This window comes from Peromyscus maniculatus, chromosome 1, assembly GCF_049852395.1.
Source record: "Peromyscus maniculatus bairdii isolate BWxNUB_F1_BW_parent chromosome 1, HU_Pman_BW_mat_3.1, whole genome shotgun sequence".
Lineage (NCBI taxonomy): Eukaryota > Metazoa > Chordata > Mammalia > Rodentia > Cricetidae > Peromyscus > Peromyscus maniculatus.
Window position 1 is genome coordinate 5,710,319 of NC_134852.1, and position 15,438 is coordinate 5,725,756.

The following is a 15,438-nucleotide window of genomic DNA, read 5'->3' on the forward strand; positions in this document are numbered from 1 at the left end:
AAGGCCAACATCACCTAACTGTGAATCAAGACAAAGAAATTAGATGAAGTAAACTATAGGCTAAAACCTCCCATGAACACAGCTGCAAAATCTACAAAAATATCATTCCTGCAAACTGTAGAGACAGTTCTGAAGGGCAAGTAATCTGTGACATCATATTCACGAGTCCTTACTAAGTATTCTATGGTGTTAACACCATGAAAAACATGTACTAAATATGATTTCTTCAGACCATATCCTGCTGTTAGCCATGAGAATGTATTATAAAATGACAAGAACACCTTCTGAAAGAGCAGAATTTAGTCAGTCATGCAAATCCTATTAAATATTTAGAACTATACTTTATTGATGATAGTAACAAGATTAAAATAAAACACATAACTGAGACAGTTTTTCATGAATAGTTAACATTTGTCAGTGTCCCACAGCCATTCATCATGAACACTCACAGGAAATTAGATACAGAGAACCTTCAGGATCAGAATAATCAATGTACCAAAATACTGAAGTTAGCATCATATTTAATTGTGAGAAAGCAGATTTTGTATTAAATCATGCAGAAGGTAACAGAATCTCCTTTCTTCACACATTTTCAGCTTTGTATTTGAAGACTTAGCTAATACAGAAACAGAAGTGTAGGTAAAACATGAGAGAGAGAGAGAGAGAGAGAGAGAGAGAGAGAGAGAGAGAGAGAGAGAGAGAGAGAATACAACTATCATTGTCTGAAGATAACATAATTGTTTATGTAGAAATTATGAATCATTGTATGGTAACTTTCCCTAGCAAGGTGAATGTGGGATGATTGATCTGCAAGCCAATGGCTTTTGCATATATGAGAAATAGACAGTGGAAAATGAAATGAAAAACACATCAATTTAATGCGATACTCCCCACCCTCACACCTGTGGTGATATTTATAGTGGTCAGCAAATTCTACAAATCAGAAATTTGTGTTACGAAAACACTTTCAAAGTCCTGCCCATACTGTCCTGCTAGCTAGTCCTTACTCTACCAGTGTGTTAACACTGGCTTTATATTTCAAGAGAAACTCTGTGAAGAACCTGTGTTGAAGCCGGAAAGGGTGGAGGGTCACAAAGGGAATTTCGGGACATCATAGGCAGAGTGACTTTGAATTACGGGCTCTGAATTTACTTATTATTTTGGTTATTGAGGCACGTTCTTTATTTCTAGTCTAACAGAGAGAAGCTTCTTCCATGGTGAATGTGACAATTTATTAAAATGGAAAATGACACATGAGGTATGGGGAAGGAAAATATGTATAGAAACAAGGACCAAAGCCAGAGAGATGGGACAGCATATCCGCTCACTTTATGGATCAAGAAAAGAGTTGGTTCAGTCAGCAAAGGCCTACAGCTGCTGGAGTGATGTAAATTCATTTGCTGCAGAAGGAACTTATCAGAACACTCAAGCCTTCCTCTGCACCCAAAACTGTAGGGGCCCACAGAGATCCACAATGATGCCTTATTCCATCTTGACTAAAGATCAGTGAGTCCAAGCTTGTTTTCCACTCTGTCCAAAGGCATGGTTACCAGGTGTCTTATACTTCAAGGCCTAATTACAGGATGCTTTGCATTAAGGCATAGCTACTAGATGTCTTGAGTGCTAAGGAGATGCTTACACTCATCTGTGCTTTGTACCCTGAATAGTGATGTCCTTGAAAAGGGGAAGTTTCTTTTCCCCCTTTACTTTGAATATATAAAGGCTGTGAATAATAAACACAAGAGTCTGTGGTACTGACCCAGAGCCCTCCCAAAGATCTTCTGTGTCTATGTATTTTTCTTTGCGTTTACCTCTCTCTATATTTCCTAGCTGTTATTTCTCAATTCTCACTCCTCCATTCAAGGACCCTTCAACATCTCAGAAAAGGACCCAGACATAAAACACGTTTGCTCACTGAACATTCTCTCACAACAGTTCCTCAATATAAGAACTGGATTTTCTTACAGAAGTCTTGGGATCATCAGATTTATTTCTCAGACTCTGGAATCTTGAGAGATGTACTTCTTTCTTTTCTGATTACTTCTCAGTTGCATGGTGCATCTGTCTCTGGCTGCCCCAAGTCTCAAAGACAAGAATCCCAAGGATTATGAGGATCACAGCAGCAAACCCCATCCTGATGAGATTCTCCACTGTGTGATCCTGGTGGTTAATGTGTGAAACATGTCTCACTCTGCAGCACAGGCTGGCATGAAATTCACTAGATATGCCAAGATAACCAAAAACAAAACAATTCTCTTACATCAGCGTCCCTGGGGTTGGGATTATGAATCTATGCAACCAAGCCTATAAATTTTCTTATTTCATGGCTTTGAAAAGCAATGTCATTAAAACTAGTACTCAGTGTGAATCCATTCCCTTCTATTTAGTTTCTCATTTCACTTGATTATTGAGAAATCTGCTTTATTTCCAAAATGTATGATGTTAGTTAAAATGCAATAAGGTTCTCACCAGTCCACAGAACCCCTTGGATGTGTCAGTTAGGTCTCCCAGGAGGGAGAGTGTCATTGCTCCTTGTTACTGGGAACAGAGCCCTGTTGAGTGACTGCCAGAGCAGCATATACAGTGGACTCCTCTGGGGCCTCCCCTGCCTGGGAGGGAGGAGGTGCAGCTGTCCCCTGTCTAAGTGACCTGGTGCACAGCTGGGCATAGGTCACATCCTGGGGCTCCTCGGATTCAGCAGCCTGGAGTGGAAGAGAGAGTGAGAGGAAGGTTATGCTTGGCTTGGGGGATACTGAAGTCCTGGGGAGGACAGGACTCACCTGACTGTCCATCTCTCTGTCATCTTCTGCCTGTCCATCTTTGGTGTCCAGGACTTCTCCTGACATGACAGAAGGTAGGACAGCTCCTGCCCTCCTGAGCCTGGAGCCTTTCACCTGGGCATATGTCTCTCCCTGGGGGTCTTCCTCAGCTGGTCTTTGAAGCAGGGAAGTAGTGAGGGACAGACAGTGTCTCCCTGTTCCCCTGGGTATCTCTGGCCAGTTTTCCACAGCATAGCCAGAGTGACCCATTTAGAAGACAGCATCCCTGATAGGATCTTCTTGGGCTTCCTTCGTACATTTCTGACTTTTTATCATACATTCTGTCTTGGCTGTACCCACACAGTTCATATTCATGAAAACACATTTTTGGGGGCTGGAGAGATGGCTCTGTGGTTAAGAGCATTGACTACTACTGCAGAGGATCGAGGTTTGGTTCCCCGAACCCACAAGGCAACCTACATTCATATGTAACTCTCATTCCAGGGTATATGGCATTCTCTTCTGGCCCCTGGGAGCACCATGCAGGCATGTGTTGCAGAGACAAACATGCTTGTAAAACATCTACACACACAATGCAGAACCCCACATGTTTCTGCCCAGGTCCCTTTAGTTCCTGCCTATAGCTGCTAGTCCCTTAGATGTTTCTGTGGGCTTTCCCTTCCAGGCTGCCCCTCAGAAGACAATAAGATAGATGCCAAGGAGCCAGAAAGGGGACAGGATCGATGAGACACATGATCCCGGGAAACCAGGAGAGAGTGAGGCAGGTTGTTCTTGCAGAAGAGAGGGAAGGGTCAGCTGTGGTTGCTTCTGAGGGCCAAGAGAAGGAGAACAAAAAAGGCTCTCTGGCCTAAAGTGGGCCCTAAGTCTTAGCACTGCAGATAGGGACAGAAAACTCACCCAAATTTCCAGGTTGGCACCATCCTCAAGCTGTGTGTCCTCCACTGAAGCGTCTGTCAGAAGAACAAACAGAATGTCTCCTGACCAGAGTCTAGGGATGACTCTGACCCTTACTTTTCTGTATTGTCCCAGGCGTGGACAGAGAATCAGGGAGTGTTGTGATATCCAGGGTCTATAGTGAGAAGTTCAGACCCAAATAGCAAAGACCCCAGAGCCTCTCCACCACCCCTGCAATGCTGAGTCCTCAGACATCTCCCTCCCCAGGACCCTCTTTATCTCACAAAGGCTTTCTTCCTGGGTGGCAGCAGCTGGATTGGATCTGGAGAGACAAGAAGATGTCAGTTGTCAGTGAGGTGTGTCAGGAAGGTGGGGTCTATGTCTCTGGTCATGAGTTACCTCTTTTCAGAGACTCTGTCTCTGAATACTGGCTCTACAGCTCCTCTAGGAAGTTGCAATTCCGTATCTTTCTGGGCTGTAAGAGAGAGAAGAGTCTCAGCCTCCCCCTCCCCCAGGCATGTACAGGGAAGGAAGGAAGTGGAAGGAAGGAAGGAAGGAAGGAAGGAAGGAAGGAAGAAAGGAAGGAAGGAAGGAAGGAAGGAAGGAAGGAAGAAAGGAAGGAAGGAAGGAAGGGACCTTTACACCATGGGTGAGTGAGCAAATGTCCCAGGACATGGTGAAACTCACAGAACATCTGACATTGCACAAGTTCTGATATCATGTTCTTTATAATCTGAGATCTGAGAGTGTTTCTTTGAGGGTTCTTGTGAGTTTGGGGTTTCTCTGGGGCTGGTGTCCTGATTCCCTGCTTGGCTGTTCACAGGGGAACCTGAGACCCAGGTCACCCACACCCTACTCACCATCCTTCCTTAATTTTCCCTGATGCCTTCGTCGGAGAAGGAGGAAGATGAGGATGAAGAGGAACAGGAGGAAGGCCACAGAGACTCCGACCAGAGCCTTCAGGTACCCTTCCAGTCCTGAGAAACAAATGATGTCATGAGAGGGCAACATTGCTGCTGAACAGAGCACCTACTGTGTGACAGACGCATGCTGGGTCTTTGCACTCATCATCTCCCCTCCTCACAATCTTTTTTTTTTAATTTTTTAAAGATTTATTTATTTATTATGTATACAGCATGTATGACTGCAGTTCAGAAGAGGGCACCAGATCTCATTACAGATGGTTGTGAGGCACCATGTGGTTGCTGGGAATTGAACTCAGGATCTCTGGAAGAGCAGTCAGTGCTCTTAACCTCTGAGCCATCTCTCCAGCCCACCTCACAATCTTATGTAAGGAGGAATTGTCTTTTTTTTTTCTACCCCACAGTTCACCTGCCTCAGATCACCTGACTGGAAGTGGCAGAGCTGGGAATTGAACCCAGGGATTCTTACTTACAGCTCTTTCCTCTCCACCTGAGCTGAGCCTCCTGACTGGAGGGGAGGAGTCTGAATGGCCTGCCCTGGCCCTCTGCCCCACCCTTGCACATGTCCCCACCACTGTGGGACAGACCCACTGCAGAAGCAGGTTCTGGGGGACTCCTCTGTCAGGAGAGGTCATAGCCAAGGCCAGCCCTGAAAGAAATTTAGACATGTGGGCCAGGCTTCTCCCCTTTTTACTCAGCCAAATCCAGAAAGGGAAAGGCTGGTCCAAGTCAGCATCTCCTGAAGCAGCTGTATGGAGCCTATAACTAGCTATTGCCCATCTGGGCCCCAATTTCCAACAGAGCCCTTATTATCTTCCTGGGACCTGACACCATGCAGGTGAGAGAGGTTTGTTCTCAGGGCCTTAGAGGCAGGATGAGGAGGCGAATGTCTGGGATCCCTGCTCTCCACCTCATCCACCTGCTCCATCCTTCAGACTAAGCCAGAACTTTCTGGACACCACCTTTCTGTATCCAAACCCCTAAGTCCTGGGTCTCTGTGGTCTCTGTTGGGATCTCTGTTTGCCTCCTGCACTCACAAGCTAAGGTGACAGAGAAATGAGGACTTCAGTGGACTAAGAGATGCCAGGCAGCCTGGGGATGGTGGATACTCCCTGCACTGAGGTGCCTCATACTCACCAGCTGTTGGCATGGACTTTGAGGGTGGTGGGGTTGAGGTTCCAATGGGTCCTAGGAAACAGAACAAGAGGGGGTGAGGGTTAGATGCCAACCTAGGGATCTGTCTCTGCTTACTGTCTTATCTGTATCCTGTAACCTCTCCAAGATGCTCATGCTGTATGACTCAAATCTAGATTGCAATAGAGGATGGAGTGGACATTACGAGAAAGACCGCTGCTGGCATCCACTTCTCTGTCAGGGAAAGTGCCTTCTGACTAACCTTCCTATTGTCCCCTTAATCCCACCCAAGTCAAGGGATCTCCTAGGGTTTGAATTGTAAGTCATCCTGAGAGTTCAGGGTTACCTTACCTGAGACAGTGAGCTCCACAGGGTCACTGGCTTGTGTCAGCAGGTAGGGAGATGAGTCTTGAGATCCATAGCACCTGTAGGTGCCCGAGAGATCAGGGGTCACAGCACTCATGGAGAATTCTGCCTGGAAGTTCCAAGCTTCAGACTTTGATTTTAGTCGCTGGGGTTGTTGGGCTGCTCCCTCCTTGGACAGAATGAAAGTGTCCACCTGGTCTGATGACTGACACAGCACGGTCACGTTGTCTCCAGAGTGTACTGTGGAGTTAGGCGTCACTGAGAGGGAAGGACTGAAGAGAAGCTGTCCTAAGGAGAAGAGGGATGATGAGAGGCTGCCTCTATTGTTCTGAGCTGACACCTCACCTGGGTCTGCCCTGAGCACCTGGGACTCTGTCTCTTTTCTCTGACTTAGGCCCTTTCCTGTTCTCCTGCCTCTGCATCTGTTTCTGAATAAGATCCCTGTCCTTCATCCCAGTCATCACCTCCTTAACTCCCTCATGAGAACCCATGCACAGGTTAGGTACCTGAGGGAATCTATTTATCCCCTCACCTGTGATCAGGATATCCAGGGGGTCACTGGAGGCTGACCACGCAGAGGAGAGGTTGTGTGCACCATAGCATCTGTATTGTCCTCCAGTAGAGCTGCTCACGGGGCCCAGTGTGAAGTTGGCCAAGGAGAGGCCACTCTGGGTCCACTGGACTCGATGCTGGGTGAAGTCAGCTCCCCCCAATTTGTACAGAACAAATCTGTCATAGTTGATGTCAGAGCAACACTGCAGGGTGAGGCTCTTCCCAGGGTCCAGGATCTGGCCTTGGTGAGTCAGCAAGGACGGCTTCTTGGACAGACCTAGAGGGAAGGTGTCAGGCTAGTGATTGAGGAGCTGGTTTTTACCAAACACTGATCCCCTCCCTTCCTGCCCTGCACACGTCACTGCTTCTCCCCAGGAGTGGGGCTCTGGCTCAGCCACCAGGCTCTTCCTCTACCACTGTCTACCCGCAACTACCCTGTGGGAGAGGTCCATGGCAAAGGGCTTAGGGTGTCAAAAAACATTGGTCAGTGGTGAGGCTGACTCACCTGAGGTGTGTATTTCCAGGGGCTCACTGGGTACTGACCACCAGTGTGGAGCATGGTTGTAGTAACCATAACATGTGAATGTCCCGTTGTGGTCTTGTGTTACATGATCTGTAGAGAACAAGGCTTGCCACTGCCTAATACGGTATATATGCTGTGAGTTCATGGAGCTGAGGAACTTCTGGTCGTCCTTGGTGAGAATGAACTTCTCATATCCCTCCCATGAGACACACTGGAAGGTCATATTCCTTCCTAAAGTCACCACAGGGCTGGGCAGGACTGACAGGCTGGGTTTATTGTGGTCGTAGATTCCTAGGAGAGAAGGAGTCAGAATGTTTCATGGGCTCACACATCCAGAATGCTATCCAGGGCTAGGCTGTGGGAGGGGAATACTCTTGAGAGCAGAGCCTGGTCCTGAGACCCTCACCTGTCACCACAATCTCCAGGGTGTCACTGGGCTCTGACCAGCCAGCTGAGCTGTAACAGTAACAGCGATATTGTCCCCCATGTTGCTGTGTCACAGAAGGGATGGAGAACTTGGCCTTGTTCTCAGGCTTCTCTGGGGTCTGTGTGCCCCAGGGTTTTTGGCTTCCCTCTTTATGCAGAAAACATATTTCTGCATCCAGGCTCCCCTGACACCTGATGGTCACAACACTTCTGAGAGAAACCACAGAGCCTGGCTCAGCCTTGATGGTGGGTTTCTGGAGGGTCCCTGGAAGAAAATTGCATAGAAGAAGGTGGGTCTGTCTGAAAGTGGCACAGATAAAGTCACACTTGCAGATGGCACTTTTTTCTTTTAAATGAATTCATACAATGTATTCTGACAGCAGCCTCCCACCTCCTTTCTCCCCTAGATCCACTACTCTGTTTCCTTTCAGAAAAGATCAAGTTTCCCAGTGATATTATCTGAACATGGCATGACAAACATGCAATAAGACTAGTCACACACCCTCATTTTAGACTGGACAAGGGAACCCAGGAGGAGGAAAAATATCCCACGTGCAGGCCAAAGAGTCAGAGAGTTCCCCACTTCCATTGTTATGGGTTTAACAAAAACCCAGAGCTAGCCAGGCAGTGGTGGTGCAGGTCTTTAACCCCAATACTCCATAGGCAGATGCCACAGAACTCTGTGAGTTCAAGGCCAGCCTGGTCTACAAGTGAGTTCCAGGACAGCCAGAGCTACACAGTGAAACTCTAAAAAACAAAATAAAACAAAACAAGAAAGAACCCAAGGTAAACAACCACAGCATGTGTGCAGAAGCCCTAGGGCAGACCCATGCAGGCTCTGTGCTTGCTGTTTTAGTCTCTGTGAGTCCTTATTATCCCTGCTTAGTTGATTGTGTGGTCCATGTTCTCCTGATGTCCTGAGTGCTCTGTCTCCTACAACCCTTCCTCCCTCTCTTCTGTGGGGTTCCCCGAGCTGTTGTGGATGGCAAATGAGCTGATCCAGAGTAACAGAAGGCCCCATAAGGATTCATCTCTGTCCTGGACCTCCTGGGCTTTGCAGTCACTCTCTGCCTTGGATTCTGTTTCTTGTGTCCCACTCTCTACCATGCTCTTTTTGAATGGGCTCAGGAGCCCTGGCCCCTCACACACACCACACACCAAGGACTCCTTGAGCATCTGTATCATTTCAACATCATTCTGTGGAAAGGCTGGGTTCCTCACCTGAGACCAGGAGCTCCAGGGGGTCACTAGGTTCTGACCACACCTGTGGGCTGTTCCTGTGAAAGCTGTAGCATCTGAATGTCCACCTTTGTCTGGAGGTCACAGGGCCCACAGAGAGCAGGGCCTCGAACTGTCCAGTAGAGTAGTTATACTGTGAGTTCCTTGTCCAGGAGAGCTTCTGAAGTCCTTCCTTCGTCAGAATGAACCTGTGATATCTCTGCCCTGAGACACACTGGAGGGTGACAGTCCCTCCTTCAGTCACCACAGGGCTGGGCTTGGCTGACAGGCTGGGTTTACTGTAGGCTCCTAGGAGAGAAGGAGGAATCAGTTAAATGTTCTCAAGGTCTCATTATCTCCTATGATATGAGGTGGGGGCATTCTTGTGAACAGACCCACTTCTTTACAGTCAAGCCTGAGTCTCTGGACCCTATGTGTTCTCTCACCTGTCACCACCAGCTCCAGGGAGTCACTGTACTCTGACCACCATCCATCACGGGTCCGATATTGACAGCTATATCGCCCTGCATGATTGTGGTCAATTTTTGAGATTGAGAATTCAGCCTTGTTCCTAGGACTCTGTGGAATCTCTGTGCTCCGTAGAATCTCGTATCCCTCTTTATAGAGTATGTACTCTTTGGCTCCTGTGGTCCCCTCACACAAGAAGATTACGGTAGTATATTGAGAGACTACAGAGGCTGGTTGTGCTCTGAGGATAGGCTTAGGGAGGGCCCCTGCAAGAAAATGAGCAGCTATGACCAAGGACAGCCACCTCAGATTTCAGGCACATCCCCAAACCTCCAGCCATCCCCAGGGGCAGCACACATGTGTTGTGCTCCATCCTCACTGCCCAGGCATGGCTGCAGGAATGATGAGAAGTGAAGGTCAGGACAGCTGCAGACACTCACTCACCTGCCAGCACTGGGCTCCCCAGGCCCAGAGTCAGTCCTGGAAGAGAGTTCCCTGTGAGAGGTTTGTCCCTGAAGCTTGAGCAGGTCCTCCCCTCTGCAGAACCTCCTGAGACCCTGGGGTTTCCTGATGGACAAGTGCTGGACTGTGGGGCAGCATCAATCCTAGACCACAGTACCCCCTCCCCATCTCCACATCTCACCGAGACAGAGCAGGGCTGTGAAGGTGAAGGTCATGGCATCTCCTCCTGGAGGCTGCAACTTTGCTCATGGGCAGAGCTACAGAGACTGTCTGGAGGGACAGGAGACACAGGGTGTGGTCTCTGGAGTCTGGACACTCCCCATGACATGGTTGTACTGGAGCAGCCCCACAGGAAGGGGAAGTGCCCTCCTCAGGCCCCAGGCTCTGACTTGTCCAAGGCTGTGGCTAGTTCAGGTAGTAGACTTTAGTCAGTTTTTTCATCGATGACATTTCCATATTCTCGTCAGTGTCTGTCTCATCTGTCCTAATCTTTGTCAGTTCCACCTGGATGGAACTGTATAAATATTATACATAAAAACACATGTATGTCTATTACACACATGAAACACAAATTTAGATATGGGCTATCTTTATTTCATTTTTTTAATGTGAAATACTTTTTAGTATTTGAAATGTTCAAAGGTTTGTGTGAAGGGTCTTGCTGTGTCCTTTGCATGGAATAAAATTCATAATCTTCTTCCTCATAGTCTCAAGTGCTGGGTTACAAATGTGCACCACTAGTTTTTGTTGTTTGTTCTTTTTTGCTGTGTGTACTTTCCATTACAACTTTAAATTACACCTGTTTATTTACACTTGTTTCATTAAATCACACTTATTTCATAATAATAATAAATTACACTGACTTTTTTCTTCATGTGTGTATATTCGCATGTGTCACAGCACATGCATGGCGGTCAGAGGACACCTACAGAAGGCACTGTTCTCTTTGCATAATGTGGATCAGAGTCAGGGCTGAAGGTTGGCAGCAGCACTCATACACTGGTCCATGTCACTAGCCCAATCTTAGCATCACTTTCCTTAGTCCTTCTCCTGCAAGCAAAAAATATTCATTGTGTCCCAGGAGTCCTAGGCCAAACAAGGTCCCAGCGTCATTTGACTTTCTTGGGGCACAGGTTGTTTGTGTGGCTACCCTTCTTCTTGAGGAATTTGACCACACAGGGGTGCAGGTGTGGGCAGCACTTATGGGCAGCAGTACATGGCTTTTTCACAGTTGTGTTTCTGGAGAAATTGGCAAAGGAATGGCTCTATGAGGCCACCACGCAGGCACAGCACCAATGAACAGTAGGACTCTTTCTGGACCTTGGTGTTGGCCAGGGTGCAGCTGTGTTCTATCTGCTGGCAGCTAACACCAGCTGCTGCTGGTCAGGTGGGATGCCTTCCTTGTCTTGGACCTCAGCCTTGATATTCTATATGAAGTCATCGGGCTAAGCCTGGAGGGTGATGGTCTTACACTTCAGGGCTTTGCCAAATATCAGCATATTTGTGTCTGTTTGGTGACCTAATTCAAGAGAAAGAGAGCTCAGTAAAAATATCTTATTTCCCTTTCCTTTTGGTGCCAGGGATTGATGGCAGGCCTCCAGTATTCTAAGAACATACTCGACCCCTGACCTACACTCACTTTATCCTGTAATGGTAAATTTCTGATCTTACTTTAATTTTTTTCATTTGTTATCATTTTCTTACTTTTATGCACTTAATTATTCTTGTTGTAGATTTTGAAAAGGCTCTCTCTGTGGAGCTCTGGCAGTCCTGGAACTGGTTATGTAGGCCACGCTGGGTTGGAACTAACAGAAATAAATCCTCCTGCTTCTGCTTCCAAGTGTTTGGATTAAAGGTGTGGGCCACCAAACCTGGCCAAGGTCTTAAGATCTTAATTGTTTAAAAATGTCCAATCAGCTGGACACGTGCCCACGAGGGCGAAGCCAAGCGCACCAGGTGAGCAGCGATGTCAGGATGTATTGTGTTTTGATGGAATCCACCTTCCCACCCCTCCATTCTCCCTCACCCTCCCTGGCTGGTTCCTTTTCACTGACCTGCTTTTCTTTCTTCCTTTTTTTTTTGGTTTTTTGAGACAGGGTTTCTCTGTGTAGCATTGGTGCCTGTCCTAGATCATGCTCTGTAGACCAGGCTGGCCTCGAACTCATAGAGATCTCCCAAGTATGGGGAATAAAGGTGTGCACCACCGCTGCCCTGACTGATTTTTTCTTTTGATTCCTTCTGTGACCTTCTAGTTGTTGAAAATCCACTGACTTTCCTTACACACCTGTCTATTTTCTTCCATGCAGCTCAATTTGTGCTTCCCATATTCTTGGGCATAATTCCCAGGGCCACACCATTAAAGAAACTGATTCTGCCTCTCCCAGTAGATATCACATGCCAATAGCTCTTCATCTATGGGTGGGCTCTTTACCCATCTCCCATCACCATACTGGATTTGTTCTGCATTGAGCTTGCATGGGGCTTGTAGATGTCATCACAACCACTGTGGTCTCAAATGTTCGACTATTCTGCAGTGTCCAGAAAAGTTTGTCATCATCCACCATATGTTGGCTGTAAAAATTTTCAGCCTCCTCTTCAGTAATGATCCCATGCCAGGAGTGTGTCACATGGGGAAAATTCTCTAACTTAGCATTATTTAAGATGGGTTTATGGCACAAACATTTCCTGTTTGTCACATGGAGAATTGTACAGAGGTCAGTGAAGATTTCCCCCTTTTGTTGCTGAGCCCCAAAACATCCTTAATTTCCTCTCTGTATCAATGTCAATATGAATAATTACCGTCCTGTATGTCTGTCTGTGTATGCCCTTTAGTACACCAGAAAAGTGCTCAGTGGGTAAAGTACTTGTGTGAAATTCTTAGATGTCAGGTTTTGATTCACAGTACTGCATAAACCTGATGTTGTGGCTCAAGTCTTTTACTAATCATTCAGTAGGCAGAGCTAAGAGTATTGGGAGTTTAAGGACATTCTTACTATGCAATGTGTTGGGATCAGCCTGGGCTATATCAGGCTCTCTCTCATAAAAGGAAAGAAAAATATCATCTAGTGTATGTGGTAAACATGATCAAATACATTTTATGCATGTAATTATATTCAAAGAAATAGTGAATATATATTTAGTATAAAGCTCCCATACTGTGGATATGTCCCAAGTATTTCATCACATCCATTTCTAAGGGGACATTCCTCTCCCAGCCTCCGTGTCTTTGCATCCCTGTGAGTTGTCAATATCCAGCATGTCACATGGCTAGAATGTCTCTTTCCTATTGATTTCATGGGCTGCTGTTTTTCCTGACCTGAGAAGAAGTGATGGGACATGCCATTTGAACCAGTCAGGTTTTCACTGAGTGCTGTGAGTTCACTCATAATTACCTCCCAAAAGGCATCACTGTCAGTGAGAAGACATGCTGCCCTCTTCTGGTTGTGTAGCAGAAGTTCCCACAGAGCATTTGCATCTGACTTGTAATCTGGAGTGTTAGCACCTGGGCTTTGCTCTGCAATTTGTGATTGTTATCTTTTGTGTTGGATAACCTCTGTTTGAAGTATGTAAATCTTATCTGAGTTCTTCCTGAGAGGTTCAAACCTATGCATGACTTGGTTGTAGTAGGATTCAGAAAATAGACATCCTGGGCCTGAGAATTGCTTTGGCATTTGTCTTCTCTGGGAAGCTTCAGATAAAAGTTTTGGTTTGGGAAAATTGACTTGTCAGTTGTACAACAATAAAAGCCTTTTGCAAATCAAAAGTCAGTCAGTTCACCAGAAGGTGGTTCCCTGCTGTGGCAAAATATAAAATTCATCCTGGTGTGACCTTGTTTCTTCCACTGACTTGCAAGAAACTGAACATCCACACTTGTCTTGGTGAGATGAGCTCCGCATGGTGAACTTGCCTCAGATGACTGATAGATACACCTGGCATCTCATCTGTCCTCTCTGACACAGATAGAATAAATATAGAGTTCAAGCACAGGCATCATGTTTGCTGGTGGATATGAACTTTCCGGAATGTAGGGTCATGATTCTTCTCCAACCTTGCCCCATGGCTTCCATCCACAGCACTCCACATGGACCACAATTACTGACCAATAGCCAGATAGACTCTGCTGGGTGAGTCCTGTAAAGATGTGTGTCCATCACAGTGCGCCCAGCTGAGGATGATTCCTGTTGCTTTTCACAATCAGCTCATGGTGGAATGCAGGAGAGTCTCTGTCTTGATTCCACCTCAGTATTGGGCAGAATTTGAATGGTTGGATCTTGAGTGCAGGCTCTGTGTTTGTTTGACTCTATACAGTCACACTGTATCTAGTGTTTTGCTCTATGGTTGTATGTTTGTTTGTATTGGTTGTAGTATTAAGGCAACTAACTCTGCATAGTTAAAAGGGAGGTTTATTTTGTACAGTAACTTACAAGTAAAGGTATAGGGTCTGGGAAATGTGTAGCTCAGTCCAGCGGTATTCTCCAGAAAACTCCTCTTGGTGTACCTCCAGCGTCCAGGATTCAGGAACCAAAGAGCCAGCACATCCAAATCTCCAGTCTGAACATTTATTAGGTTTATCACCATCTGGAATCCTGCAGTGGCTCCTTGTGTGTCAAGTGCAGACTTCTGACAATACCCGCTGGACTCATCTTCTAGGATAGAATGTTCAGCAGCTCACTGGGGGCAGAGAGAGAATGATCTCTGTGCCCCCCAGCTCCTCACAGAGCCCAACAGGAAGTCATTTCGAGAGAATCCAGTCTAAGATTTTGTCCAGAGAATAATGGGTATCAGTTCTCCATCTTTGGTCATCAGGGAGACACTGGACATAAGTCTCTTAAGTAGCCTAGAACAGAGCCTGTCTTGGCCACTATTTGAATTCCTGGATATGCTTCTTTGGAGGATGGGCAGTAGGTTCATTTTTACCCTACATTTGCCCCCTCCCATCCTCTGATGCAGGTCTCCCCTTATCTCACACTCCACAATGGAGAGCTCAGCTCCATTCAGTGACACACCATCTATGGTTCTCAGTACACAGCTATTGAAAAGAACTTCAGTGTGCATGACAGTTGTGTGGCTTGAGCAGTTGGTGTGGCCACTGGCAATGGGACCAGGATTTATCCCTAGTGCATGAACTGGCTTTTTGGAGCCCATTCCCTATGGAGGGATACTTTGATCAGGCTTGATACAGTGGGGAGGGACTTGGTCCTGCCTTAACTTGATATGCCATACTTTGTTGACTCCCCATGGGAGGCCTTACCCTCTCTGAGGATTGGATGCAGGGGAGAAGGTTAGGTGAAATTTGTGGGGTGAGCAGGAGAAGGGTGGGAGGGGGAACTGTGAATGGTATGTAAAATGAAAGAAAACTTTTAAATAAAAAAAGGATATTGAAAAAATAGACAAACACAAAGAAAAGAAAAGACCTTAAGGTCTTGAAATCACGGGAACAGGGTTGGGACTTCTTCACCTATGACCAGAAGCTGCAGGGTGTTGCTGGGCATTGACCACACCTGTGATTTTATTCTTGTAGTAAGTGGAACACCTGCATGAGCTCTCGTGGGTCAACATTTGTTGGCCCAGGATGAACATGCTGTGTGTCTGTGAACTAGGGGTGGGTTTAGGGTGCAAGAGTACTCATGATGTGTTCCCCTCCCTTTGACAGCATGAATCTTCCACGACTACTGTGACCAACACTGGAGGG

The 15,438-nt window shown here is 46.6% G+C and overlaps 1 protein-coding gene across 2 annotated transcripts; it reads right to left on the reverse strand.

The window, feature by feature from the left end:
• Positions 1–711: 711 nt before the first annotated feature.
• On the reverse strand, positions 712–10,049 carry LOC143272670 (paired immunoglobulin-like receptor B). 2 transcript variants are annotated; one of them, XM_076568490.1, is made up of 15 exons: positions 9,928–10,049; positions 9,729–9,764; positions 9,263–9,550; positions 8,820–9,125; positions 7,579–7,863; positions 7,155–7,463; positions 6,630–6,926; positions 6,083–6,385; positions 5,735–5,785; positions 4,535–4,651; positions 4,074–4,149; positions 3,959–3,996; positions 3,667–3,730; positions 2,781–2,934; positions 2,363–2,702 (listed from the first exon to the last, which is right to left on the reverse strand). In XM_076568490.1, the coding sequence occupies exons 1-15, from the start codon at positions 9,959–9,961 to the stop codon at positions 2,523–2,525; spliced, it is 2,538 nt and encodes an 845-aa protein (XP_076424605.1). In that variant the 5' UTR covers positions 9,962–10,049; the 3' UTR covers positions 2,363–2,522. The 2 variants fall into 2 exon arrangements, with proteins under 2 accessions (XP_076424613.1, XP_076424605.1); XM_076568498.1 differs by lacking the exons at positions 2,363–2,702; positions 2,781–2,934; positions 3,667–3,730; ... (1 more) ...; positions 4,074–4,149; positions 4,535–4,651 and adding exons at positions 712–2,165; positions 5,599–5,611 and having other exon boundaries at positions 5,739–5,785.
• Positions 10,050–15,438: the final 5,389 nt, after the last annotated feature.

Excerpts from the sequence above, each read along its gene's own strand:
- LOC143272670 (XM_076568490.1), bottom strand. The coding sequence starts at position 9,961 with ATGACCTTCACCTTCACAGCCCTGCTCTGTCTCG. Across the intron at positions 7,864-8,819 it reads CCTGGAGCTCCTGGTCTCAG|GGACCCTCCAGAAACCCACC; the intron begins GTGAGGAACCCA and ends ATTTTCTTCCAG. Across the intron at positions 4,150-4,534 it reads GGGAAAATTAAGGAAGGATG|CCCAGAAAGATACGGAATTG; the intron begins GTGAGTAGGGTG and ends TCTCTCTTACAG.